General features: G+C 47.7%; 2 protein-coding genes across 2 annotated transcripts; one reads left to right on the forward strand and one right to left on the reverse strand.

Moving 5' to 3' along the window:
• Nucleotides 1-460: 460 nt before the first annotated feature.
• On the forward strand, nucleotides 461-2,580 carry CENPS (centromere protein S). Its single transcript, XM_063176943.1, has 5 exons — nucleotides 461-540; nucleotides 630-753; nucleotides 1,103-1,136; nucleotides 1,332-1,398; nucleotides 2,167-2,580. The coding sequence occupies exons 1-5, from the start codon at nucleotides 499-501 to the stop codon at nucleotides 2,320-2,322; spliced, it is 423 nt and encodes a 140-aa protein (XP_063033013.1). The 5' UTR covers nucleotides 461-498; the 3' UTR covers nucleotides 2,323-2,580.
• A 1,048-nt stretch (nucleotides 2,581-3,628) lies between these two features.
• On the reverse strand, nucleotides 3,629-7,745 carry DFFA (DNA fragmentation factor subunit alpha). The gene is made up of 6 exons (XM_063176942.1): nucleotides 7,600-7,745; nucleotides 6,926-7,078; nucleotides 6,682-6,812; nucleotides 5,694-5,883; nucleotides 5,153-5,307; nucleotides 3,629-4,586 (listed from the first exon to the last, which is right to left on the reverse strand). Exons 1-6 carry the CDS (start codon nucleotides 7,694-7,696, stop codon nucleotides 4,383-4,385), a joined length of 930 nt encoding a protein of 309 aa, XP_063033012.1. The 5' UTR covers nucleotides 7,697-7,745; the 3' UTR covers nucleotides 3,629-4,382.
• Between the last annotated feature and the right edge of the window lie 14,454 nt (nucleotides 7,746-22,199).

The following is a 22,199-nucleotide window of genomic DNA, read 5'->3' on the forward strand; positions in this document are numbered from 1 at the left end:
GCCAGTCATCTTCAGGACATCTGAAAATTCACCTGGGTGTCTGAACCTTTTTATTTCTCAAAACCTGTTAAATGTTGTGTTGTGCACACTGATTTTTACATTAATGTTTGACCATATATATTTCTACTAAGACAGCTACTTAGTCACTAGTTGAATCTCTGTATGAGGTAAAATATAACTTCCAACTGAAGGTACCTTTTCTGCAGCTCACGCAGTACGATCTGGGAGTTCTGTGGAACAAACGCGGGTGACAGTGACGCTGCCTCGCGGGGCGGCCGCGCGTCCCCTCACGGGGCCCGGGGGCGGGAGATCGTGAGGGCAGCGATGGCGGCGGCCCCGCCCCGCCCCGCGCGCCGGGGGCGGGAGATCGTGAGGGCGGCGATGGCGGCGGCCCCGCCTCGCGCGCCGGGGGCGGGAGATCGTGAGGGCGGTGATGGCGGTGGCCCCGCCCCACGCGCAGGGCGGGAAGCGCCGGGGCGGGCGATCGTGAGGGCAGCGATGGCGGCGGCCGGGGGCGAGCAGCAGCAGATGCTCACACAGGTACCGAGCGGCACACCGGGCCGAGGCCGGGAGCGTGGTGCGGGGCGAGGCCGGTGTGTCACTGCCTGCCCCCGCCTTGGTCCCCGCAGAGGCTGAAGGCGGCGGTTCACTACACGGTCGGGTGCCTGTGCCAGGAGGTGGAGGAGGACAAGGACGTGCAGTTCAGCAAGCAGAGCATCGCAGCCATCTCGGAGATCACCTTCCGGCAGTGCGGTACAGCTGGGTTACCTCGACTCGCCTCGTGTTACCCGGGTTACTGCAGCGTTCCGTGTCCGTTCAGGAGCCAGCGCTGGAGGCACGGGGCTTCAAAACCAACTCGGTTCATCCAACTCGGTGTCACCGGGGCATTCTCTTGTATTATTTCTTATTTTAAGTACAAGAAATACTAGTTCGACTTTTCAAACCCGAAAAAAGCATTTAGATGTATTGTGTGGCTACCTACTTGTGTACGAGTGCTGCCTAACAGCCAGCTCTGATCACTTCTCATAACTGACTTGGATAATTTGTGTATCTCTGCCCACTCAGTGTTTTAAAATATATGACATCTTTGTGTTTTCTCTAGAAATCTTCGCAAAGGACCTTGAAATGTTTGCAAGGTATGCACTGATTGTTACAAAGGCTTTCCTTTTTTTGTGTTATCTTTAAAGCGCATCTTATAATTCAAGCTTTAAAAGGGCTTTTTAAATAGTGTGTTAAGCTATGAAATAGAAATTCCCTTTACTTTTTGATCTTGGCCTCTTATGGTACGTGTAGGCAGAAATGTTCAAGGAGTGTTTTTTGATGTTATGCAGGCATGCCAAACGAACCACGGTCACTACAGAAGATGTGAAGCTTTTGGCTAGAAGAAGCAATTCTTTGGTGAGATGCACTGTATTTATTGTCTTCCAACATTCTTAAAGCAGTTAATTCCTAAAATGAACTTAATTCCTTGATTTTCCTTAATTCATTTGAATGAAGGTTATACATGATGAAGCAACTGTTGCATAAGCAATTTCACTGTCTTCTGAGGTAGATAGGCACAATCCAGTGATTTTTAAATTTTCATCTTGCTTTGCTTCACTGTGCCTCACTGTGGTGAGATGTAACACAGCTCTGATTGCAGTTCAAGAGCAGTGCTCTCGTTGCACCAGGGCTGCTGAAGTTCCAAGTTCAGATGAGCAATGAGCAGACACAGCGTTGTGAATCACTTTGCTTTTTCCTGATGTTGTGTTTCTTTGTTGTAGCCTAAGGTCAGGAATAGCTTGACTCTGCCTCAAGGTGCTGAGTCTCTCAACATCAATACAGGGATCACAGAATCACTGTGTTCCCTCCTGTGCTGATCTATATGATGTTCCATGGATAAAACTCACTATTCTGTTAAGATATGCCTATACATTGATCCGTGAAAAATGCTTCCAATACTAATTTTACTTTTATGTGAGGAGATTTTTTTCCTTCCATATAGTATTTGAAATACACAACATGAATTTGCCTGAGAAGGCAAAGCAAATGTTTTTGGAGTCTCTTATTTTTCTTTTAATAATAATAATTTTTCCTGTAAATTTCTCTTCAGAATTTCTTACTAATGTCTTGTGAGTGAATGAAGTTCCTCAGTAGAGGACTGATTGTTTAGCTTATTGTTCCCAGCTAAAATATATCACTCAGAAGAGTGAAGAGCTTGCATCAAGTAACATGGAGCAGAAGGAGAAGAAGAAAAAGAAGTCCAGTGCAGCTAAGGGAGAGAGAACTCCTGGGGAACAAGAAGCAGCTGTCACTGAAAATGAAGATTCCAACATGGCATGATTTGTCTTTCCAGTTATGTTTCAGGTCATTTTCTCTTACTGTCCTAGAGAAACAAGAGTTAGCCTATTTATCTTGCAGGTTAGCTTCAGTAATGAATCTTCAGCTTTAGTGGATGCGATTGGACTTTTATTGTTCCAAAAATGAAAAGTCTGTCAGAATTCAGTAGGCTTACAGCCAAAGTGCCTTAATTGCTCACAAAAGGTATCTTTTCTCAAAATACTTTAAATAAAGATTTTGGAATAGATCATTCTCACTGAACCATAACTCAGTATGTGCAATACCCTTCATTCTGCTACTTTCTCTAGTAAAAAATTCTCTTCTTTGACTTTTTCCTTGCTTCCAGTATTGCTATTTTTGCTCAGACATTTTGAGTATTTTATTTTTACTAAGCCATCTCTCTCTCGTTGTCTTGGCAGTTAAAGGTGTTTTGTGTCGTTTCCCAGCTGTGGCACTGCAGGGGTGCAGTTGTCACTGTCAGAAATTCCCATTTTCAGGTGGCTCCGTGGCTGCAGAACGCTGCGGGCAGGGATCCCACTGCCCTCTGCTGGGCTGGCACTGCCTTACCCAGTGCAAATGAACTTGCAAAGAATGAAAATAATTACTCAAAGGAAGAGGATTTCCAGGGGTAGCACAGCCATCCATGTGATTGCAGAAAGACTGGACATAAAAAGCTTGCAGTAAAGACCTGTTCAAAACATCAGGAAACCTTTTTACCTGTCATGGCCTATAATATTACAATCTAAATATGGTCAGAAGCAAAACAGACAAAAAGTTGCCTGCAAGCTTCTCCCCTAAGTCCAGTCAATTCCCATCTGGGTTGCTTCACCTGAAGGTAGCCTGAGTAGTTTTGTTTAATTACTAAACTGTTTAGAATATTTATTAGTTGCACTGTCTAACTGATTGTGCCAAATTTAAGCTGGACTGTTGCATGCAACAGGTTCACCTGAATGCCTGCTGTAGGAATACTCACCCTGGGCCATTTAAGGCTGTGGAGGATCAGAGGATTTAGCATGCTGCTACAAAATACATCTGTACCTACTAAAACTTCCTCAGAAGTTTCATCTCACTTGTCAGATGTTTTTCATATACATCTGCTGTTCTCACACAAGAAGAGCAGATTGTGCCAGGTGAGGGTTCATGGCAGTCACCATGATGGACACACATTTTGCCTAAACACTTTGTATAAGTTAAAGACTGTACTTCTCTGTTCAATTTATTCATCCTCTTTCCTTAAGGTAATACTGTATTTATCAGCCCGTTCTTTTAATTATAGCAGCTGGTAGAAATACCAAAACTAGTCCAACAGTAAGATAAAAAGGTTTTATTGATGTTAGAAAAAAAGACTTTTAACAAATTTTAAAATAAGCCAGTTAATATAAAAGCATCATGATGCTACACTAATGATTAGGAGAATAACACAGCAGGCCAAATGGAAGTCTTCTGTCACTCATCCTTACAAAGCAATTATTTCTACCTTTGCTGTGTTTTACATGATAGTTCTTAGAGAGCATCCAAGAGGCAGGAGTTCCTTACAGAAAAAGCACTGAAGTTGAAGGACTTTGAATTTACTTTAACTGATTAAATCAGCATGAGAATTCAAGTTCCTAGATCCCAGGCTGGAGCCTAAAGCCAGCCAGCAGCTGGGTATCCCCTCTGCCCTGATCACTGATCTGTGCCTCAAAGTGTCTTCCAGAGATCCTCCATCCTTTTTACACTGCAAATGGTGGGAGAACAAAGTAAGCAAACTGCCTGGGGCTTCAGGAGCTGTATCCACCATTATCAGATGGAAGCTGCTGGCTACCAACCAGGTATTGAAAGCTGAACACTTGCATGCTGTGCTTAGCAATACCATTGTTCTAGCATTCTGCAAAAAGTCAAAATCCCTTTGCTTACACAATTCAAATCACCAGAGGAGTTTAAGCCTCAGGACAATGTCCAGATTTTAGTTGTTCTATAGCCAGCCCACAGTATGACCAGCAAACTATGGTTCCAGGATGTGTCTTTGCTTGTACTGATTCTAATGCAAAAGCAAAACCCAAACTGCAAACAGCAATGCAGTGTTATTTCCTGCGTTTTGCACTGGGCCAGTCCCCCCAGGGCAGTGTTTTCTTGCCCTTGGAGGTGCTCCTTAGAGAGAGCAGGGTCTGCACTTGCTGGAGGCGCTTGGAGAGCTCCTGGTCACAGGCTGACTGCAGAGCTCCAGCCTTCTGCTTGTCCCATCCCAGAGCCGAGGCCAGGGCTGCTGCGTCTGCCTTCAACACCAGCTGCAGCAAGACAGATTGTTAGCAGCCTTTTCTACTGACTCCCTGGCCCCTAGCCCTCTGCTGAATGAGCAACAGCAGGAACTGCAGATGTTCCCAGCTCTCATCACCTATCCCGTGGGCTAGTGGATTTCCAGTAATTTGCCAACACTCAACGCTGGAGGCTTTGTTCAGGTGTGCAAAGGAAGAGAAAGCAGTTACTTACTTTCTACAGCAGGGAAGAGTAAGAGTAGCAAGTTCACAGCTGGAAAGAACACCTTCCTCAATGGTTACAGTTTATCTAGACTTTCCAATCTATATTTAGAGTTTTTTCCAAAGTAAGGAGGTTTTTATTTTGATTTGGGATGGATAAAAGAAACATACCTGCATGCATAAGCCTATAAAAAACCCCAAAGAACCTTGCTGGTAGGACAGCTGACTGATTTGTCAGAGACCAAACCCAAAATTATTTTGTGGCTTTTCAGAGGACAGAGCAGAGTGTGTGGACCAGTGTCTGTTACAGAGGAGCTCCAGCCTCTCTTTTGGAGGGAGAGCTTTGCCAGGATATGGTTTGTGTCATTCTCACCCACCTCTAGATCCTGACTGTCCAAGCAGAGCTCTGGAGCAGGTTTTTCTTTCAGAGCAGCGAGGACCTGGTCGCTGAGTGCTGTTGTGGCTGCAGTGTCTGTGCTGCTGGCACCTGTGTCAACCACATCCATCTCCTTCCTTGCTGCAGCCTCAGGTTCTGAAAAGGAGAGACTCCTTTTCAGTACAGCTCCTGATGAGCACAGGACAGGAAAAGTGGCCTGGACTGCTTTGATGGTTGTGAGATTAATAAAATATACATCCAATCTTGGTGCATCCTGGAACTTAAGAAATCCATAATTTTTCATTTTTTTTAAGGAGGACTCCAGGATCTAAGCTTTTCTCCCAGTATTCTGCTTTCAGGCTTTGTGAGAAATGTGACACAGCAGCAAGAGGGCTCTCTGGTCAGAGAATTCTTACACTATGTACACTACAACTGCTCTTGTATCAACCCCATTTAACAGCAGCTGATCAAATTTTATTTATTCCACTCTGCCAGGAGTTGGAGTTGGAAACCTCCTTCTCTAGTACACAGATGCTCCCTACCTGCAACTTTGCTTAAGATGCTGTCTTCAGTTTTCAAGGCCTCCAGGTAGAGTTCCAGGAGCTGCCTTGACTGACGCTCCTCCTCTCGCCTGTCCAGCACCTGCTGCAGGGTGTCCTGCAGCACCTGCACTTTGGTTTCACTCTGGGCAAGCTCTTCTGCCAGCTCTGAGCGTGGCACATCAATAAGCACCTTAAAACATGGAGAGGGCTCCTGAGTAATTCATTTCATGGCACTCACCGCAGTACAAACAGAACATACAAACCCTCCTGAAACCAGGCGTGTTCCACAAGGTTTCTGGTCACAGCAAGGCCCCTGAGTTCTGAGAGGCTGTAGTGGCACTACACCAGGCAGCATTTTTTACTAAAAGCCAAAAGGCACACAAGAAAGTGTGGAATCATGTGCAATTTTAGCAGAAAGCTTGAAAACTAATGGCAAAGCACAACGTCTTCACAGTGCATGGAAATATTCAAAGGAAAGGCAGCAGCCTGGCACCTGGGAAGCTGCACACCGGGGAGAACAAGAGGGGGCAGTTACTGCCGTGCCTCACCACAGACAAGGTGTTAAGCACTCAGAAACTTGAATCAATCAGCTCTGGAGAGTGACAGCAGTTCTCCAAAGCCCTCTGGAGCAGACAGACCTGGCCTGCTGCTCAGCCTCCCCTCTGGCCATGTTACACAAGGGTGCTGGTTTTGCATGGGAGGCACCACCACAATATGTCTGGCTATAAGGAATGAGCTGATCTCAGCTGCCATTTGGCCAAATCTCAACTTCTTGCCAGAACTGGAATGGTTCTGTGATAGTTGGGGATTAAGAGCATCTTTGGACACTTGAATGTTTCCCTTCAAGGAGAAGTTTGACTCTGGCACCAAGAGCCAAAAGCAGCATCTGAATTAAGCCTGAGCTCTTGTTTATGGAGTCTCTTCTCTACTGAGATAGATGGATGATGGGCAGATGCAAGGGCAGGGACTGGGGGTTTCCCCACTGTACCTGCAGGTCCTCTTCAGACATCAGGATGATGTTGGACAGGTCATCCTTCAGCTGCCTGGCCAGCTGCTTCCACTTCTCGGCAGCACTGTCCACCTCATCCACAGACTCTGAGAGCCAGGACGTTCCACTGTCTGACACAAGAGCCACCAGTTTCATGGGTCATTCCTCATCACCTGACCCTGCCTACTGTCACTAGGCGTGTTCCAAACACCTCCCCTTCCATGCTTCCTCACTCACAGCATACCTAAGCTTTTGCTGGACCATTTCTCGTCCTTGGCCAGTGCCACAAACTTGGTGTTAGGTGGCAAGCACAAGAAGTAATCTTCATCATCCACAATGGTCCCATCTTCTGCCAGTACCAAGGTGATGGGTTTGTCAATAGCCAGAACACCACAAGCTGCAGAACAGAAAAAAATACTTAACAGAATGATAAAAGTGACATAGCACTGCCTGTTTATTACCCCCAGCACAAAGGACAGGCAACTCTCAGTGTCTGAGGTTGGAGACCAGGACCTGTCTCCTCACAGTGCCGCACATCAGCCGGGTCCCATAGCGGGGGTCTCAGCGGGTCCCACAGTGGGTCTCACAGGGGGTTCCATCGGGTCTCAAAGGGTCCCAGAGTGGGTCCCACAGGGGGTTGCATCAGATCCCACAGCGGGTCCCAGCGGGTCTCACAGAGGGTTCCACACCGGGTCCCACCGGGTCTCACAGGGGGTCCCACCGGGTCTCACAGGGAGTCCCACAGCGGGTCCCACCGGGTCTCACAGGGAGTCCCACAGCGGGTCCCACCGGGTCTCACAGCGGGTCCCACCGGGTCTCACAGGGGGTTCCACACCGGGTCCCACCGGGTCCCACAGGGAGTTTCACAGCGGGTCCCACAGCGAGTCCCACAGAGGGTCCCAGCGGGTCCCCCCTCACCTTTGTCGCGCAGCTCCCGCAGGCAGGACGCGGCCACGCCGTGCTGCTCCGGCCCGTCCCGCCGCCGCACCACGCACTGCTTCAGCCGCGCCGCCATCAGCTGCCGCTCGGCAGTGCCCCGAGGGCTCTTCCAGGCGGGGAAGGCGCTGCTGCGGCGGGATCGGCCCGGCCCGGCCCGGTTCGGTTCAGGCCGGGCTCTCACGGCACCGGCGGCGCCCCGCGGGACGCATCGCTGCGCCGGCGATCGACTCGTCGTGCCTGCGGCGCGGCGCGGCGGAGGGGGCGGCGCATCGGGCGGCCGGGGATGTATTAGCCGCGCCTGGGAAGATGGCGGCCGCGGAGCGAGCGGAGCAGCCGGGGCAGGTGAGGCGGCCGGGCCGGGCCGGGCCGGGCCGGGGCTCCGGGACCCGCCCGCACCGCGGGCTCGGGGCTGCAGCCGGGCCCCGCGCCCTGCGCGAGCAGGGGCTGTGCGGGGCTGGCTGAAGGGTGTGCAGGCCGGGCCCGGGGCACAGGCGTGCTGCCATTGAGGGTTTGTGTATGAAACTCGTCAGGCACTCGGATAGGAGAAGAATAAATCCAAACACGGCCAGAGAGAAAGGAGACAGCGTGCGGCTGGGCTCTAAAACTCTGTGCAGCCCTGTGCAGGGTAAGAGTTGGACTCGATGATCCTTGTGGGTCCCTTCCAACTCAGACTGTTCTGTGACTCTGTGACTAGTTAGAGGAGAATATTGTCTGTGCCTTGCGAATGCGAGGGATGGAAGGAGATCCTTGAGCCAAGAGCATAAAAGGACAAACCTGAATGGGGAGAGCAAAAGAGAAATGTAAGTTCACTGGTTTCAGTGCTCAAGAAACACTAAAAGCTTGAGATATTTTTGAACTGGGACGTGAAATGAATGGGGTAGCTAGAGGAAAAAACAAGCGTGATGGAGTTGTATTTAGTGTATATTCTTATTTTCCTGAAGGCCTCTTCCAAGCTGGGTTGTGTGACTCTGTAGCACAGGTGTGATGCAGGTGTACACAGTGAAGGTGTCCTCTCACTCTCACTGTGAGTTCACGATCTAGAGTCACTTGTATTTCACTGCAAGCTCAACCCACCTCAAATTCCGTGCCCTCCTGAAGCTCTGGCATCATCCCAGACAGGTTCCTGAGTGTGTGCTGCCAGTGGGATCTGGTAAAGGCCTTTCAGTGCCCCCAGGGCCCCACTGCAGCAGGTCTGGCTGTGTGGGCAGCTGGGAAGGACACAGAACAGCCTGCCAGTGACACACTGCTATGGGCAGTCACTCAAATCTGTCCCCGTTTGGCAAAATCTCCACGAACCTCTCTGTTGGTCCCCTTATTTTGGGCTGAGAAGGCTGAGTTTGTAGGGAATGCTATTGAACTAAACTGAAATAGAAATAAGTTACATAAAATCAGTACTCTTGGCCAACCAGCCCAGATGTGGGTTGTGAAAGGCCGAGTTACCAAACTCACAGGAGGCAGGGCAGCTTTGCATCACCCAGGTGTTTTCATCAGCCCCAGGCTGAGGTGCAGGCATTGCAGCCCATCCCTCACACTTCAGGTGAGTGCTTCCAGAATGAGGAAACCTGAAACAGTCTGTGACTGGTCCATAGGGCCCCTGGGCAGTCTGCAGGGCTGGCAGTTTCTGAGAAAGAAATCTGGTTAATTGCCAAATGTGGTTGCCTAAAACCATTCAGGTCCTCTGAGTTTGGATGTTGTATTTTCCCATTGCACACTTAAACCCCCCCCCCCATTTATTTATGTTGCTTTACCTCAAAATAAGGTTCCATGTTTGGAAATGGGAGAGCCTTGCTTTTTAACCTTATAAATGTAGCCAAAAACACTCGTGAGTATTGAAGGTGAAGAGGAAGAGTCAGGTTCTGTCCTGTCACGTGCAGCAGTGCTGGATCCTCAGGCCAGAACGAGTTACTCACACCCCTTTTGGGGTCTGTCCTGCACCTGGTGTGTGAGGAGCCCCTGGTGTGGGCACGGGTCAGGAACCTCCAGCCCAGCTGCTGGGCAGGGCACTGGGCAGGAGCCTCTGGCGTGGCTGCTGGGTAGGGCAAGGGCAGGAGCCTCTGGGCAGGGCACTGGGCAGGAGCCTCTGGTCTGGCTGCTGGGCAGGGCAATGGGCAGGAGCCTCTGGTGTGGCTGCTGGGCAGGGCAATGGGCAGGAGCCTCTGGGCAGGGCAATGGGCAGGAGCCTCTGGCGTGGCTGCTGGGCAGGGCACTGGGCAGGAGCCTCTGGGCAGGGCAATGGGCAGGAGCCTCTGGTCTGGCTGCTGGACAGGGCAATGGGCAGGAGCCTCTGGCGTGGCTGCTGGGCAGGGCACTGGGCAGGAGCCTCTGGACAGGGCAATGGGCAGGAGCCTCTGGCGTGGCTGCTGGACAGGGCAATGGGCAGGAGCCTCTGGGCAGGGCAATGGGCAGGAGCCTCTGGTGTGGCTGCTGGGCAGGGCAATGGGCAGGAGCCTCTGGTGTGGCTGCTGGACAGGGCAATGGGCAGGAGCCTCTGGGCAGGGCAAGGGCAGGAGCCTCTGGTCTGGCTGCTGGGCAGGGCACTGGGCAGGAGCCTCTGGTCTGGCTGCTGGGCAGGGCACTGGGCAGGAGCCCCATGTCCAGCTGCCACTCAGCCCTGCTGCCCCCGAGCCCTGGCACACCCCAGGAGCTGCTCTCACCTCCTCCTCTCCCTCCTGTGCTGCTCATGGAGCTGCTCTGCTGCCCCAGCCTGGCCCTGCCTGCTGGGGACAGGTGTCCCCATCTTGTACAGGGTGTCCCAGCCCGTGGCAGGGCCTTGGAATGAGATGTTCTTTGAGGTCCCTTCCACCCCAGCTGTTGTTTGATTCTGTGACTCTTTACCATCTCCTGTGGGTCTCACACTGGTGCTCATTGCTCAGCCAGAACTCTGAGAAGTGTTCAGTGCTCACACATTCTGGGGCTTGGATGGAGTTTGAGTCTTACAGCTTTGCCTGGAAAAAGGAGATGTGATTGAAGGACACATGGTAGTGGGTGACTGTTCAAGGGGGCAGTTTTGGAATGAAACAAACCAATGAAAATATCTTTACAAGTCTCACAGAATGTAAACACCGCTCCTCTTACACAGCCACTGCAGGTTTGACACTGTTACCAATGCTTGTAGAAAGTTGTCCCCATTGTACTCTAAACGTTTAGAGGATTTGATAAAATATTTGCTTTCTGCCCCTGGTGATGTTTGCTTATTTATTGCCAAGCTTTCAACACGAGACAGTGAGTAGTGGCACTGCCTCACTTAACATGTTTATGTTTGGGCCCCATCATGTTTCCTATTACAAATCAAGTTAATTTAGATGCTGAAAAGGGAGTGTCAGATGTCTTATGGCTTATTATCTGTTTTTCTTAGTTTAATTTTCTCATTCTCATGAATTAATATATTGCCTCAAGCAGTGTGGGGAGAGGGGAGTACTGCAGCTCAAATGAAATCGTTTACGTAGATAGAATTATGTTCTAAAGGCAATAAATATTTCTACCAGAGATTTAAAATACTTTGTTTTGTTTAGAAATCATGTTCCTTGGGCCTTTAGCAATGTCTTTACTAAAAATAAACAAAAGATCCTGTCTCTCTGTTACTGTTTTTTTAATAGTAAAAGAAAGAGAAAAGCAAGATGATGGTGTAGCCTGTGAACAGGATAAGCAATTTCAGATTTGTCTTGGCTATCAGTGTTTCTCCAGTGCCAAATACTTTGCTGTGGGAATTTCCTGAGGATGTGAATTCAGTGGTGGGTCCTTCCTCCCTCCCTCCCACCCAGAGGTTATGGCAAGTGATCCCAGAGAGTCCCTGCCCACCTGTGAGGTCTGGCTGGGTCCTGGTGATGCTCCTTGTCTGGATGCAGATGAGTTGCAGTACAATTGAGTTTCTGGCACCCTCTTGTGGTAAATACTTATTTTTTTTATATATTGTTGTTTTTTTTTTGTATTTTGCAAATGGGAAAAATAAATGTTGCAATACTTGGAAGGTGAGGTGTGTGCATAAAAATGAGGAATAGAATTGGAGGACAAAACTTCATCTCTTAATTATGTGTGGGAAGCAAGGCTGGTCCTGGTACTGCTGGCAGTTTGTGAGGTTTGGGTGAATCATGGTTATTTAGAAATCTTTAGAAGAACGGTTCAGAAAACGAAGGATGCATTACTGGACCCTGGAAATGGGAGAAGTATTTAAAGATTTGTGTTTTGTGCCCACTACTCTCATGCCATCTCTCAGGAGCCTTGCCAGCTCTCGCTGCTGACTCTCTAAAACCATTTCTGCAGATTCTCTAAACTCCCTTGTTTTAAAGGGGCAACGAATACATTTTGCTGTGGTTCTGACCCGCTTGTGTTCAGTCCTCGCAGAGCCGCTGCTGGTAGCACAGAGCGATGTGCGTGCCCGGGCGCTGCCCGCAGGATGAGCGATTCTGGCGGTGCCCGTGGGGTGGCAATGTGAGCTCACTGTGTTTCTGCTCCACAGGCCGGCCCCTGCCCTGCGACTGAGAGCGCCGCGTCTCGGGAGCCGCTGGTGAGTTCCTCCGAAGCGCCTGAGAATGCCTTGTCGATAACACAACAGTTGTTCTCTCTGCCGCATCGTTTCCCAGCCCGTGTTTTGCTTTCCTGAGGAGCTGGTGCTTTGTGGAAACGGTGTGAACTGCCCCGGGTGGCCAGGGTGTTCACACCTCAGAATTCTGATCTGTGGCCACCACCTCCAGTGAGCCTGGGTCAGATGTGGGTCACCTGGGTCAGATGTGGGTCACCTGGGTTAGATGTGGGTCACCTGGGTCAGATGTGGGTCACCTGGGTCAGATGTGGGTCACCTGGGTCAGATGTGGGTCACCTGGGCCGTGGCCTGTCCCAGGATGTGCTCCTGTCCAGAGCCTCTTTGGGAAAGAGTCTGAGGAATGCTCTGTGCAGCAGATTCATGTGCTGTACTCTTTACAAAAACCCCTCTGCTGCTCAGAGACCTCATTCAAGCTGTCTTTATATTCAGAGGCACTCAGAGTGAGCTTAGAAATGTTTGTCAGCTGGCAGTGCGTGTAATCCGATGTTTTTACTCTAGAAGCATTTTGGAAAGGGCCCTGGGATTTTTTGTGTATGAGGATAACTCAGAGAACCCTGTTTTGTTTGCTCTTTTATGGTGATGCAGAGTGGGAAGTGAGCCACTACTCCTGGAGCTGCAGTATGTGGATTTTACAACCTTGGGCCTTCCTTCCTTCCTTCCTTCCTTCCTTCCTTCCTTCCTTCCTTCCTTCCTTCCTTCCTTCCTTCCTTCCTTCCTTCCTTCCTTCCTTCCTTCCTTCCTTCCTTCCTTCCTTCCTTCCTTCCTTCCTTCCTTCCTTCCTTCCTTCCTTCCTTCCTTCCTTCCTTCCTTCCTTCCTTCCTTCCTTCCTTCCTTCCTTCCTTCCATCCATCCATCCATCCATCCATCCATCCATCCATCCATCCATCCATCCATCATAGCTATTTCCAGGAATAACTTGTGACACTGGCCACATCAAAGTATATTTGTCAAGTTACTCTGACCTAGAGAACTCTCTTTTTTTAAAAAGAGAGATGTGAGTAAAGACTGTGAACCAAGAAAAGTCAGTATAATGCATCTCATGAGAGGTCTGTTTGTGAATTCTGTTGCAGTGGCAGTCTCTCTAATGACATTGTGCCATCCCTTAATTGCATGGACATCTGTACATGAGATTACCTGAAGTTGTTATTGACACCATGTGCTTTGTGGTGGATTTGGTGGTTTGCTTTTGGAGGAGTTGGTTGTCCCTGCCTTAGAAAGGTCAGGGCAGGCAGCAGATCATCTCAGCTTGTGCTGTTCAACAGCTTGTTCTTTCTCAAGGCAGATTCTAACATTACCCTAGATATAATTAATTTCTTACTGTATATATGACTGCAGAATTGCTCAGAGGAAGTGTATACAGTTGAGTATCTTTCTGTTTGGGTGGATATTCTTACAACATAAAATTATTTATACACTTAAAGAACTCCAACATAAACTTTATTCTTACGATGGTGAGTCTGGCATGTGAGCTAATTAGAGCCCTCTGAAAGGTGGAGGTTTCCTTCTTATTTTTTTCATTAACTTTTTAAAAATAATAAACTCTTACAGTCTTTGTCACGTTTGTTTAGGAGTCAGCATTGCTTCCATCTGCTCCTCTGTAGATGCCTCATTAAATGAGCAGTTGAGGTCTGTGAGCCAGATGACCTGAGTGCCACCATCCTGCTGTGGCTTCCCTGTGGCCAGGATCGTGCAGGCTCCCTTCCACACAGCCAGGAGATCCTGGCCCATAAACCAGACTCACATGGTGCTGTGTCATAAAAGTGTTTATGGAAGCACCAGAGAGCCCTGGCACAGGTCCAGCAGTGCCACGGGGGGCTGTGTGCTGGGGGATCATCCTGTGCTCCACCTTTGGTGGGCAGCACTTTGAGAGCCCAGAGGAGGGAGGAAAGAGTCTCATGACCAACTTCTGCTCTGCACCCCCTCACCCCTTTGGACTTTATTGGTGAGTGGAAGGATTCAGTGCTTCACAGGACTGACCTGTTTGGATCACACCAGCACACAAGAATGAGAAAGCAATAGAATTGAAACACTTTGCATTGTATCAGCAGGCAGACTGTTGTTACAGTCTCAAGCTGGTTTTTTACTGTATTTGTGATTCTACTGGACACTGTGCTGCAAGGTGCTAAATGCAGCATCTTGCCCTGTGCCCTGCCTACCCTGTACCCCTGCCTACAGCCTGCTGCTTTCAGCAGGACCCCAGGAGAAGCCAGGATTGCTGGTTCTTTGCACAAGGACTTCAGCATTCTCCAAGGTGCTGTAGCAGTCTGACACATCACATTGTGTCCTGCATTTGGGTCCTCCAGGGCACCTTGCAGCGGTTTATGGCCCTGCTGAGGCCTTCAGAGTGCAGCCCTGCAAACTCATGTCACAATCCAAGCTGCTCTTTCTCCCACCCACTTTTGATACTGTGAGCCACCAAGCTGGGGATAACAGACTCCACACTCCTGCCATTATTCCCCTGAGTTACCCAGTGTCCTTGCAGCGCAGTCCCTCCCCAGCAGGAGGTCAGTGTGCCACAGCAGTGGCAGTGGCAGGGTGGCACAGCCATAATTCCTGCAGCACACAGCACACTCATTTCCCCGGCTCTCGGTCGTGGCCCATTAAAATCTGCTCCTGGTGGGAAGTGTAACCTTGTGTTCCCCGGGTGTCAGCACCTCGCTCTGCTGCTGTTTACAGCCACGTTTGTCATCGCCAGCGCGGGATCAGCTTCTCCTTGAGCCCGGCTTATCAGGGAGCACTGCTGCATCCCTGCTGCTGCGAGCAGCACCTCTGATAGGCCTCTGAACACTTGTGGAATTGGAATAGGTTTGTCTTTTTACAACCACTCAAAGTCCTGGGATGTGCAAAGGATGTAACTACATAGGACAAACTCTTTCTGTGAGGTTAAACCGGTAGAAAATGCCCTTTACATCAGGAATCTGTATCCTTGGTCTAATGTCTCTCCAGAATGTATTTAAATCATGTGTTTAGCTTGTTCTGTTTCATTGCTAGCAGAGTCTTGTAGCTTTTTAACCATCCTGTGCTGCTTTTGAGGTGTTTTCAAGACCTGTTGGCCTTTGCTTTCTGCCCAACCTGCTGCAGCCTAAATTAGAGCTCTGAGGGTTGTGCCTGGAAGAGCCTCCAACGTGAACCTGGGCTGGAGGGAGAACCTAAGGAAGGAGAGTTGTCAGTGAGGCCTTTTGACATGCTGTTGGTTTGTTTGGGTTTTTTTTCTGTCACAAAACACATTCATTCCCTAGCTGCTGCTTGGTATCTGGAAGAAGTACTAGTTATAAATATGAAAGTACTGGTTACAAATGAAAAGCACTCTCTTGGTTGCTGACTTAAGTTACAAAATCCCTGGGTCAGGATTCTTTTGCAGATTATTTAATTTTTCTTTTTTTATTTTTAGCATGTTCTGTTTCTTGCTGTAGAGGAGAGCAGTTAACACTGAAATGTGGACATTTTATTCCTTTTTTACAGGCTGTCGAAAGGTACAAGTTAACAAGAATTACTGCTGCCCCTATAGCAATTAGTGTAGAGTTTGTTGGAATGTGCTGGAGCCCTCGTGGCTTTTCCCCACCCTTTGTTGAATTGATTTTCAAATATTTAAGGGTCAGGGTAATGGCCAGAGCACTTTTAACTCCCCTTTTTGTGCAAACATCACAGGGTACATTGCAGTGAGTGACAGTAGAATTATTAAATCCTTTCTGGTTTGTTGTCTCATTTTATACCTTATCTGTTCTGTTAAGCTTCCTTTCAAGTAGAGTGTGAGTACAGAAAATTTCATTTAGGTTTCTGAGAAAGGAGCTTTGCAATTGAGATTTTACTTTTAGCTCTAACTGTTGTCACTAGAAGTTGGTGGAGACTGATTCTAACAAATACTGTTGTCTTTACCATTTGAACACGAGTGGATGGAATGAGGGGAGGCTACAGATTTGTGTAACAAGATTTGAGAGAGCTTGTTGGGGTTCATGTTAGTTAATGTTACTCCCCACCACACTTTATTTTCCACTTTCCCACCCTTTGTTGTTTAAGACAAGATTTATACCTGTTTACTGTACAAATTTTCCGTCTGCCCCGGTGGGTTTGTTCCTGGTGGTGGCGCGCACGGAATGATTCTCTGAAGGTAAATCTATCCAGAGGGGATTTCCAGACAGCCAGAGTCAGCAGGCAGCGAACTCACAGCCCCCAGGGAAACATTAGTCAGGGTGATTTACACTGTCAGAGGAGAGGGAGAGAGACCTCAGCTCCAGGACCTTCGGAGCCCCGTGTGTGGGGATGCTGCAGGTGGTCTGGGAGCCCCTGCAGGTGCTGGCCAGCAGTTCCACAGGCTGTGCAGGGCACTTCTGTGCAGATTTTGGGGTTATTGGGCCACGAACAGGGAGTCAGGGGTGTGTGACTGCCGTGCACAATAACCTTTGGTTTGCTGCAAAGAGAGCTCTGTGGTTTACTAAGCAGAGCTCTCTTGTGTTTGACCTTCTGATAAGTTCAAGATTATTGGGTTTTGTCTGTTTTTTCTCTCTTTCTTCTGGGTGTTTATTGACTTCTTTTGTCGTTCATGCAAAGTGCACTTGCTTAATCTGTCGATTCCTTTTACTCTGTTGATTTAGACAAATATATTAATGTGCTCCAAGCACACAGATGCAATTTGACTCACTGAGCACAGTTAAAGAAACACTGTCGTACCAGGTTAAACTGCCCATTTGAGCTCAGTGGAAAAGTTTAAATGACACTTCAGAGTGGTGGATGAGGCAGCACACCCAGGACAGGGACAGTCTGTCGCTGACAGGGGCATGAGTTAGCTCATAATCCTTTTTGTGCACTTGTGCAGGAAAGCTCTGAAAGCCATTTCTACTTGCTTTTCAGACAAACCAACATCACTGGTCAGAAGACTTTTAAAATGGTTTTAAAGTAGTTATAATACACTAAGTTGTTCTTTATGAACACACAAGGAAAATAAAGTTCAGGGAGTTAGGTTAGAGTCTTCTATAATGTTAGGTATGATTTGACTTCCAGAGATCCCAGGTCTCTCACTGAAGGTAAAATGGAAGTTACAATGCTTTGAGACACTGGAAAAACACCCTGGCACACAGTTAGGAAATACTTAACACTTGGTATTTTCCCCTTAAAAAAACCAAATTTCTGTGTTTGTGTGATGTTTTCAGGGTCTGAATGTGCTACACCTACAAACAGTATTTTACAGCTCATGTCCTGCTTTGCTCATCATTCCTGCTCCAATGTGGGAGCTTTGCTATGTGCAGAGCAGCTTGTAGAGGGCAGCAATTGCCCACAGTTGTGTGAGCTTGAGGAGAGCAGGGACCAGCTGAAGAACCTCACCAGAGTGACTAAACGTGTTTTTAGCTGCTTGACATAACTTTGTGGAGGAGCTTGTTCTTTGGAGTGCCTCTTGACTCACAGAATTAAATTCCTACTCTGAAAAATGTTGCTAGAGATTGTTAATCCTCTCCTGCCTCTAACACCACCATAGAGCTGGACTCCATTTGCCCAGGCTCAGCCTGTGTCATTATTACTGCAGCCTGGGATCCATGAGATTATAGATGCTTATGTGGGATAACTTCCCTCATTTCTTGCCTTCCTCCTTCCTTGGTCTTCATCTCCTGCTTTTACCTGGGAGATCATGCTGTTTGAGAACATTTGCCATGTCTGTGGCATCTTGGTTGTGCCTCAGATATGCTCATCACATTAAAAGTGAGGTAGCAGGGGCACAAAAGGCAGAATATTCAAGAACCTGAAAGAACTTTCTCTACAGCACACAAGAGTACATTCTTCAGATTCTTCTGATGCTAGCACCTTCAGAACCAAGGTTTGCCAAACTAGGAAGTTGAGAGTTGGTATAAATCTTGGATTTGGAGTCCCTAACCATCATACTTCAGAAGGAATTTTCACTGCTTTTTGTATTTCTTGTGTTTCTCCATATGTCACTTACATTGCAAATCTTTGCAAACAGCCTAACAACATTTTGGTTTGTTTATTTGTGTTTGTTTTGTGTGCACAGCATAGCACCTCTCTCTGTTACACTGTACAAACTGTGTCCTCTTCCCAGCTGTCACCCTGTAACACCCTTCAACAAGTGTCAGTCTGGAAAAATAACAAAGAAAATATGCATGGCTTTTTAGTAAAATGATTTTACAGCTGGAGAGAAGCAAGAGAGGGCTCTCACAGTAAGTGCCACTTCTTTGCATTACTTGTTTCATCTTCTGGTTATAGCAGACTCCTCCTCTGCTGTCAGTGTTGTGGTGCTTTGTCAGGCACCTGAATGGCCTGAGTGATGGTGTTCCTTGGGATACAGTTCAACAGTAGAGGATATCTTGCTGCAGTGGAGATTCCCAGCTCTACAGTGAGAATTTCCTGTGTCTTCCAGCTTGCTTCTGTTTGTTTTGTGTGAGATCCTAAGTGTTTCCTTTCCTCCTTAAGCATCTGCACCCTTCAGATGTTTGCAGACAGTTATCACATCATTTCTCCTTCCCCCCACCCCCATCCTGGTCTCTTAGCCAAGCTCTACATATTTAGCTCATTTAATCTTTCCTCATAAGTCAAGCCCATAATTGACAGCTCTGACACAGGGAGTCGCATTGGTTGCACATGCTGCCAACAGGATATAAATACTTTCTGTGCAGTGATTGAGAATTACAGACAAGGCTGAGATGAGCTGCCCCCAGCCCCCCAACACTGCATTTCTGAAAACCCCTTTTCTGACTCAGGTTGCCACAATTCCATAAAGATGGACTTAGCTTCCAGTGTAATGGTCAGCTGCCAAACACCCAGCAGGCCTCAGAGCAGTGCAGTCAGGTCCCTTTGGAAATCCAGTGCTGGTGCCCCATTTCAGTGGGATTGCAGTGAAATTCTTCTGGGTGGTGCTGAGTTCCCCTCCAGACATGCAGGTGCCTCAGGCTGCTGGAGCCATTCCTGCTGGAGGCAGGGCTGAGCTCCCTGAAGGGAATGGCTCCTTCCCCTGTGTGCCAGGAGGGAGCTCAGCTGGCACCATCCCCGGCAGGGCTGTGGGTGCTTTGGGGTCCTGGCTCTCCGTGCAGGAGTGGGAACCCAGGAATGTTCCCCCTGGAGGAGGAGCAGCTGCCTGTCCATGCATTGGCACACACACATCTGTTTCCAGCCAAACATGTTTGGGGTTGCTTTATATGAGCTGTCTCCTCAGGTTTGTTGCCTTCTCCTGAAGAAGATGGGTGAGCAAAGGAAGGTTGTGGAACTGGTAAATGAACTGATGTGTGCTGTGTGAGGCTTCATATGCTGCAGCCTCCCCAGCGGGCTGGCTCACAAACGTTACATGTATTATTGCCAAGCATGCAGCATAAAGAGAACATTTATGAAAGGGAATATCAGAGGAAACATTATAGCAGGGACCTTATAGCCTTTCCATTATTATGGTTTAAATCTTGATGTGGTCTTTATTTGCAGTGACACTGGGACCAGTAAAAAGTGTTTTTTTTCTCTTCCCCTCCCCTCCCCTTTCTCCCTCCTTTTCATTCTTTTCTTCCACATCCTGTTCTGAAGCTGTGGTGCAGAGATACAAATCGTTAGACATGCGAGTCCTCGGAGAGCCAGGTTTCAGTTTGTGTGGAATCAGCCCCTTTTGACTCAGAAGTTGGAAACCAGATGACTCACAGTGATGCATGTTTGTTGTTTTTAATAACTGTCATTTTGCAAAATATGGTCAAAGCTTCAAACCATGACTTCTGGAGTAGGGGTGGTGTGTATTTATTTTTAATTTGAGAGGCTATAAGCTGGAATGAGTTTGTTGCTGCTGTCTTCCATTCAAATCTGAAGTAGAATTACAGCATTGAAAATGTGAAAGATTTTAGACACAGTTTTTTCCTGTTACCTGAAAAAAAAAATTACTTTATTAATCAATTACTTGAAAAAGGCTCCAGGTGCCAAACATCTGGTGGGATTGTAAGCCCCTGGTTTATGTTTTTTAATATATACCCAAAGGGACAAGTTTCTTAAAAAGGAAGCAGTCAGATGTTTTGAATTTGCGGAGTTTTAAAAAATAAATGCAATTTCTGCTTTATCATTTCTATTTCTAACAAAATTGTTATCTGTCTTCTTTCATTTAAAGTAAGGTAGCAAGTATAGTATTTTAGTGCCAAAATTCTCTATTGGTAAAATCTTGTAGCAGTATGGAAAATATGAAAATAGCTATACATTTAATTTTCTAGAGATTTATTACTGCTTGTACAGCAGTTTGTAAACTCTAAGCTCAGTATTAAGTGCTTTATGACTTTTTTTGTGTTTTACTTCTTAATTTGCCTCAAGAAGTATTGTAATTTGTTGAAGTTCTGCAGGTTTGTTTTGCAGGTCAGTTAATTTGAAGTTGTGTGGATTTACCAGTAGAGGGGTACCAGGATAAAGATTTGACTGTAAGTGTGAAGTGGCCTTGTGACAGAATTTGTCATGGCCATGGGTTTTCCTCCCGTTCAGTTCTCAGATCTGGGTGCTTTGTAGCCATGTCTGTCATGATTTATATTACGGTCTGTTGCAATTGCTGTTGCACAATGAAGGGCTGTGCTCCAATCCAAGGGAGGCAGACTCTCAGCCTACCTCAGCCTGTTGCTTCTTGTTAGAGAGTGAAAAAGCAGCTACTGATTTAAAGCAGAGAGCTTTGGGTTCTGCTTGTAGGCTGGGACGGGCTGTCTCTCCAGTGGTGCTGGAGAAAGCACATTGCCTTTGCTCTGAGGGAACACACATCTGTGTGCTGGCTACTGCTGGCCAGCTGTGGTCTGATTCCTCATTCCTGTCAGGAAAGAAATGGCTTTTGGTCTTTATTGTTTTAAAGTGAATGTACTTGCTTGTGAAAGACAGTGAGGCAGTGGCCTTGGAGGCTTAAATTGTCCTCTCACTGAAGCTGTGACAGCAGCAGAGCAGGATTCCCCACCAGGACACCCCTGGGTCCCAGGAGACCCAAGGAGAGCTCGGTCTCTCACCCCCTCCGTGCCTGCCTTCCCTCTGAAGCTGCCAAGAAGGATGCCAATTTTTCCATTTAGCTGACTATTGTATAGACCTTAAAAGGGAAGGTTTTAATGCAGTTGGCTGTGATATGGACTGTTAAAGGGAAATTATTTATTTTAACTGGCTGCTGTATGGATTATTACGAGGGCATTCTTTCAGCTGCAGCTGTATATCGACTGGGGGGTGTGCTGGGCTGTATTGGTAGTAGCTGTCATATTGACTGTTACAGAAAAGATCTGTATTTAAGCCATAACACTGCACTGGGATCTCCCAGGCAGGATATTAATGCTAATTCATCTGCTCACCCCCTGCTGTGAGTGTTATTTGTTTAAATCTGTAGAATCCCACAGCGCATTTATATCCTCGCTAGAGTGAGCTCCGCTCCCTGTAATTATTTAACATTATATGCTGATATAAATTGTAACAGTTAAAGAATGGTAATGAGTAGCAAAAAAACACAAACTTAACCTTAGAAATGGCAGAGTCAGCTCTTAAAACAACAGCCAGCAACTTTCACTGTTGCCTGTCTTTTCCCAAGTCCATATGCACAATATTGTGCATACATTATGTGTGTGCGTGTGTGTTCATGCTCGCACTGGCAGCGGTGCCAGGCAGGGCTGTAATTATGCAGAATGTACTGTGAAACTTATGCACACTCTTAATTACATGCAGTGCCTACGTACAGCAAGTTTTATCTCTCTGCAGCTCAGCTCCTTGATGAGTTGCTCTGATAGGTGATTGGAGTCGGGGCCACCACGTCGGCAGAGGGAATGGAGCCCCTGGATTCTCCTCCCAGGGAATTGTGTCCCAAGGTTAAGCTGAAAGCCATCGGGTGTCACTGTTGCTCTGTGTAGGCTCGGCTGGCAGTGGGTTTGTGTGGCAGTAAAAACTGGACTTTGGAAGTAGTATTTTTGGCTATAAACATCCAAGGCATTTACACATAATTTATATATAAAGTGCATGTCCATACACAGCGTTTAAGTGTGGGTGGAGTGAGCGGAGGTGGCTCTGTTGTGTGTTAGCTGACTTTTTTCTTTGCAGTTTCTGTTGCCTGCAGTAGCATTCGTGTCCC

Source organism: Melospiza melodia, chromosome 26 (genome assembly GCF_035770615.1).
Source record: "Melospiza melodia melodia isolate bMelMel2 chromosome 26, bMelMel2.pri, whole genome shotgun sequence".
NCBI lineage: Eukaryota > Metazoa > Chordata > Aves > Passeriformes > Passerellidae > Melospiza > Melospiza melodia.

Bases quoted from the DNA above. Each gene is read 5' to 3' on its own strand.
- CENPS (XM_063176943.1), top strand. From the start codon at position 499: ATGGCGGCGGCCGGGGGCGAGCAGCAGCAGATGCTCACACAG. The intron at 754-1,102 runs GTACAGCTGGGT...TGTTTTCTCTAG, and splicing joins GATCACCTTCCGGCAGTGCG to AAATCTTCGCAAAGGACCTT. The intron at 1,137-1,331 runs GTATGCACTGAT...GATGTTATGCAG, and splicing joins GACCTTGAAATGTTTGCAAG to GCATGCCAAACGAACCACGG.
- DFFA (XM_063176942.1), bottom strand. From the start codon at position 7,696: ATGGCGGCGCGGCTGAAGCAGTGCGTGGTGCGGCGGCGGGACGGGCCG. The intron at 5,308-5,693 runs GTAGGGAGCATC...TCTCCTTTTCAG, and splicing joins CATCTTAAGCAAAGTTGCAG to AACCTGAGGCTGCAGCAAGG. The intron at 4,587-5,152 runs GTGGGTGAGAAT...GTCTTGCTGCAG, and splicing joins TGGACAGTCAGGATCTAGAG to CTGGTGTTGAAGGCAGACGC.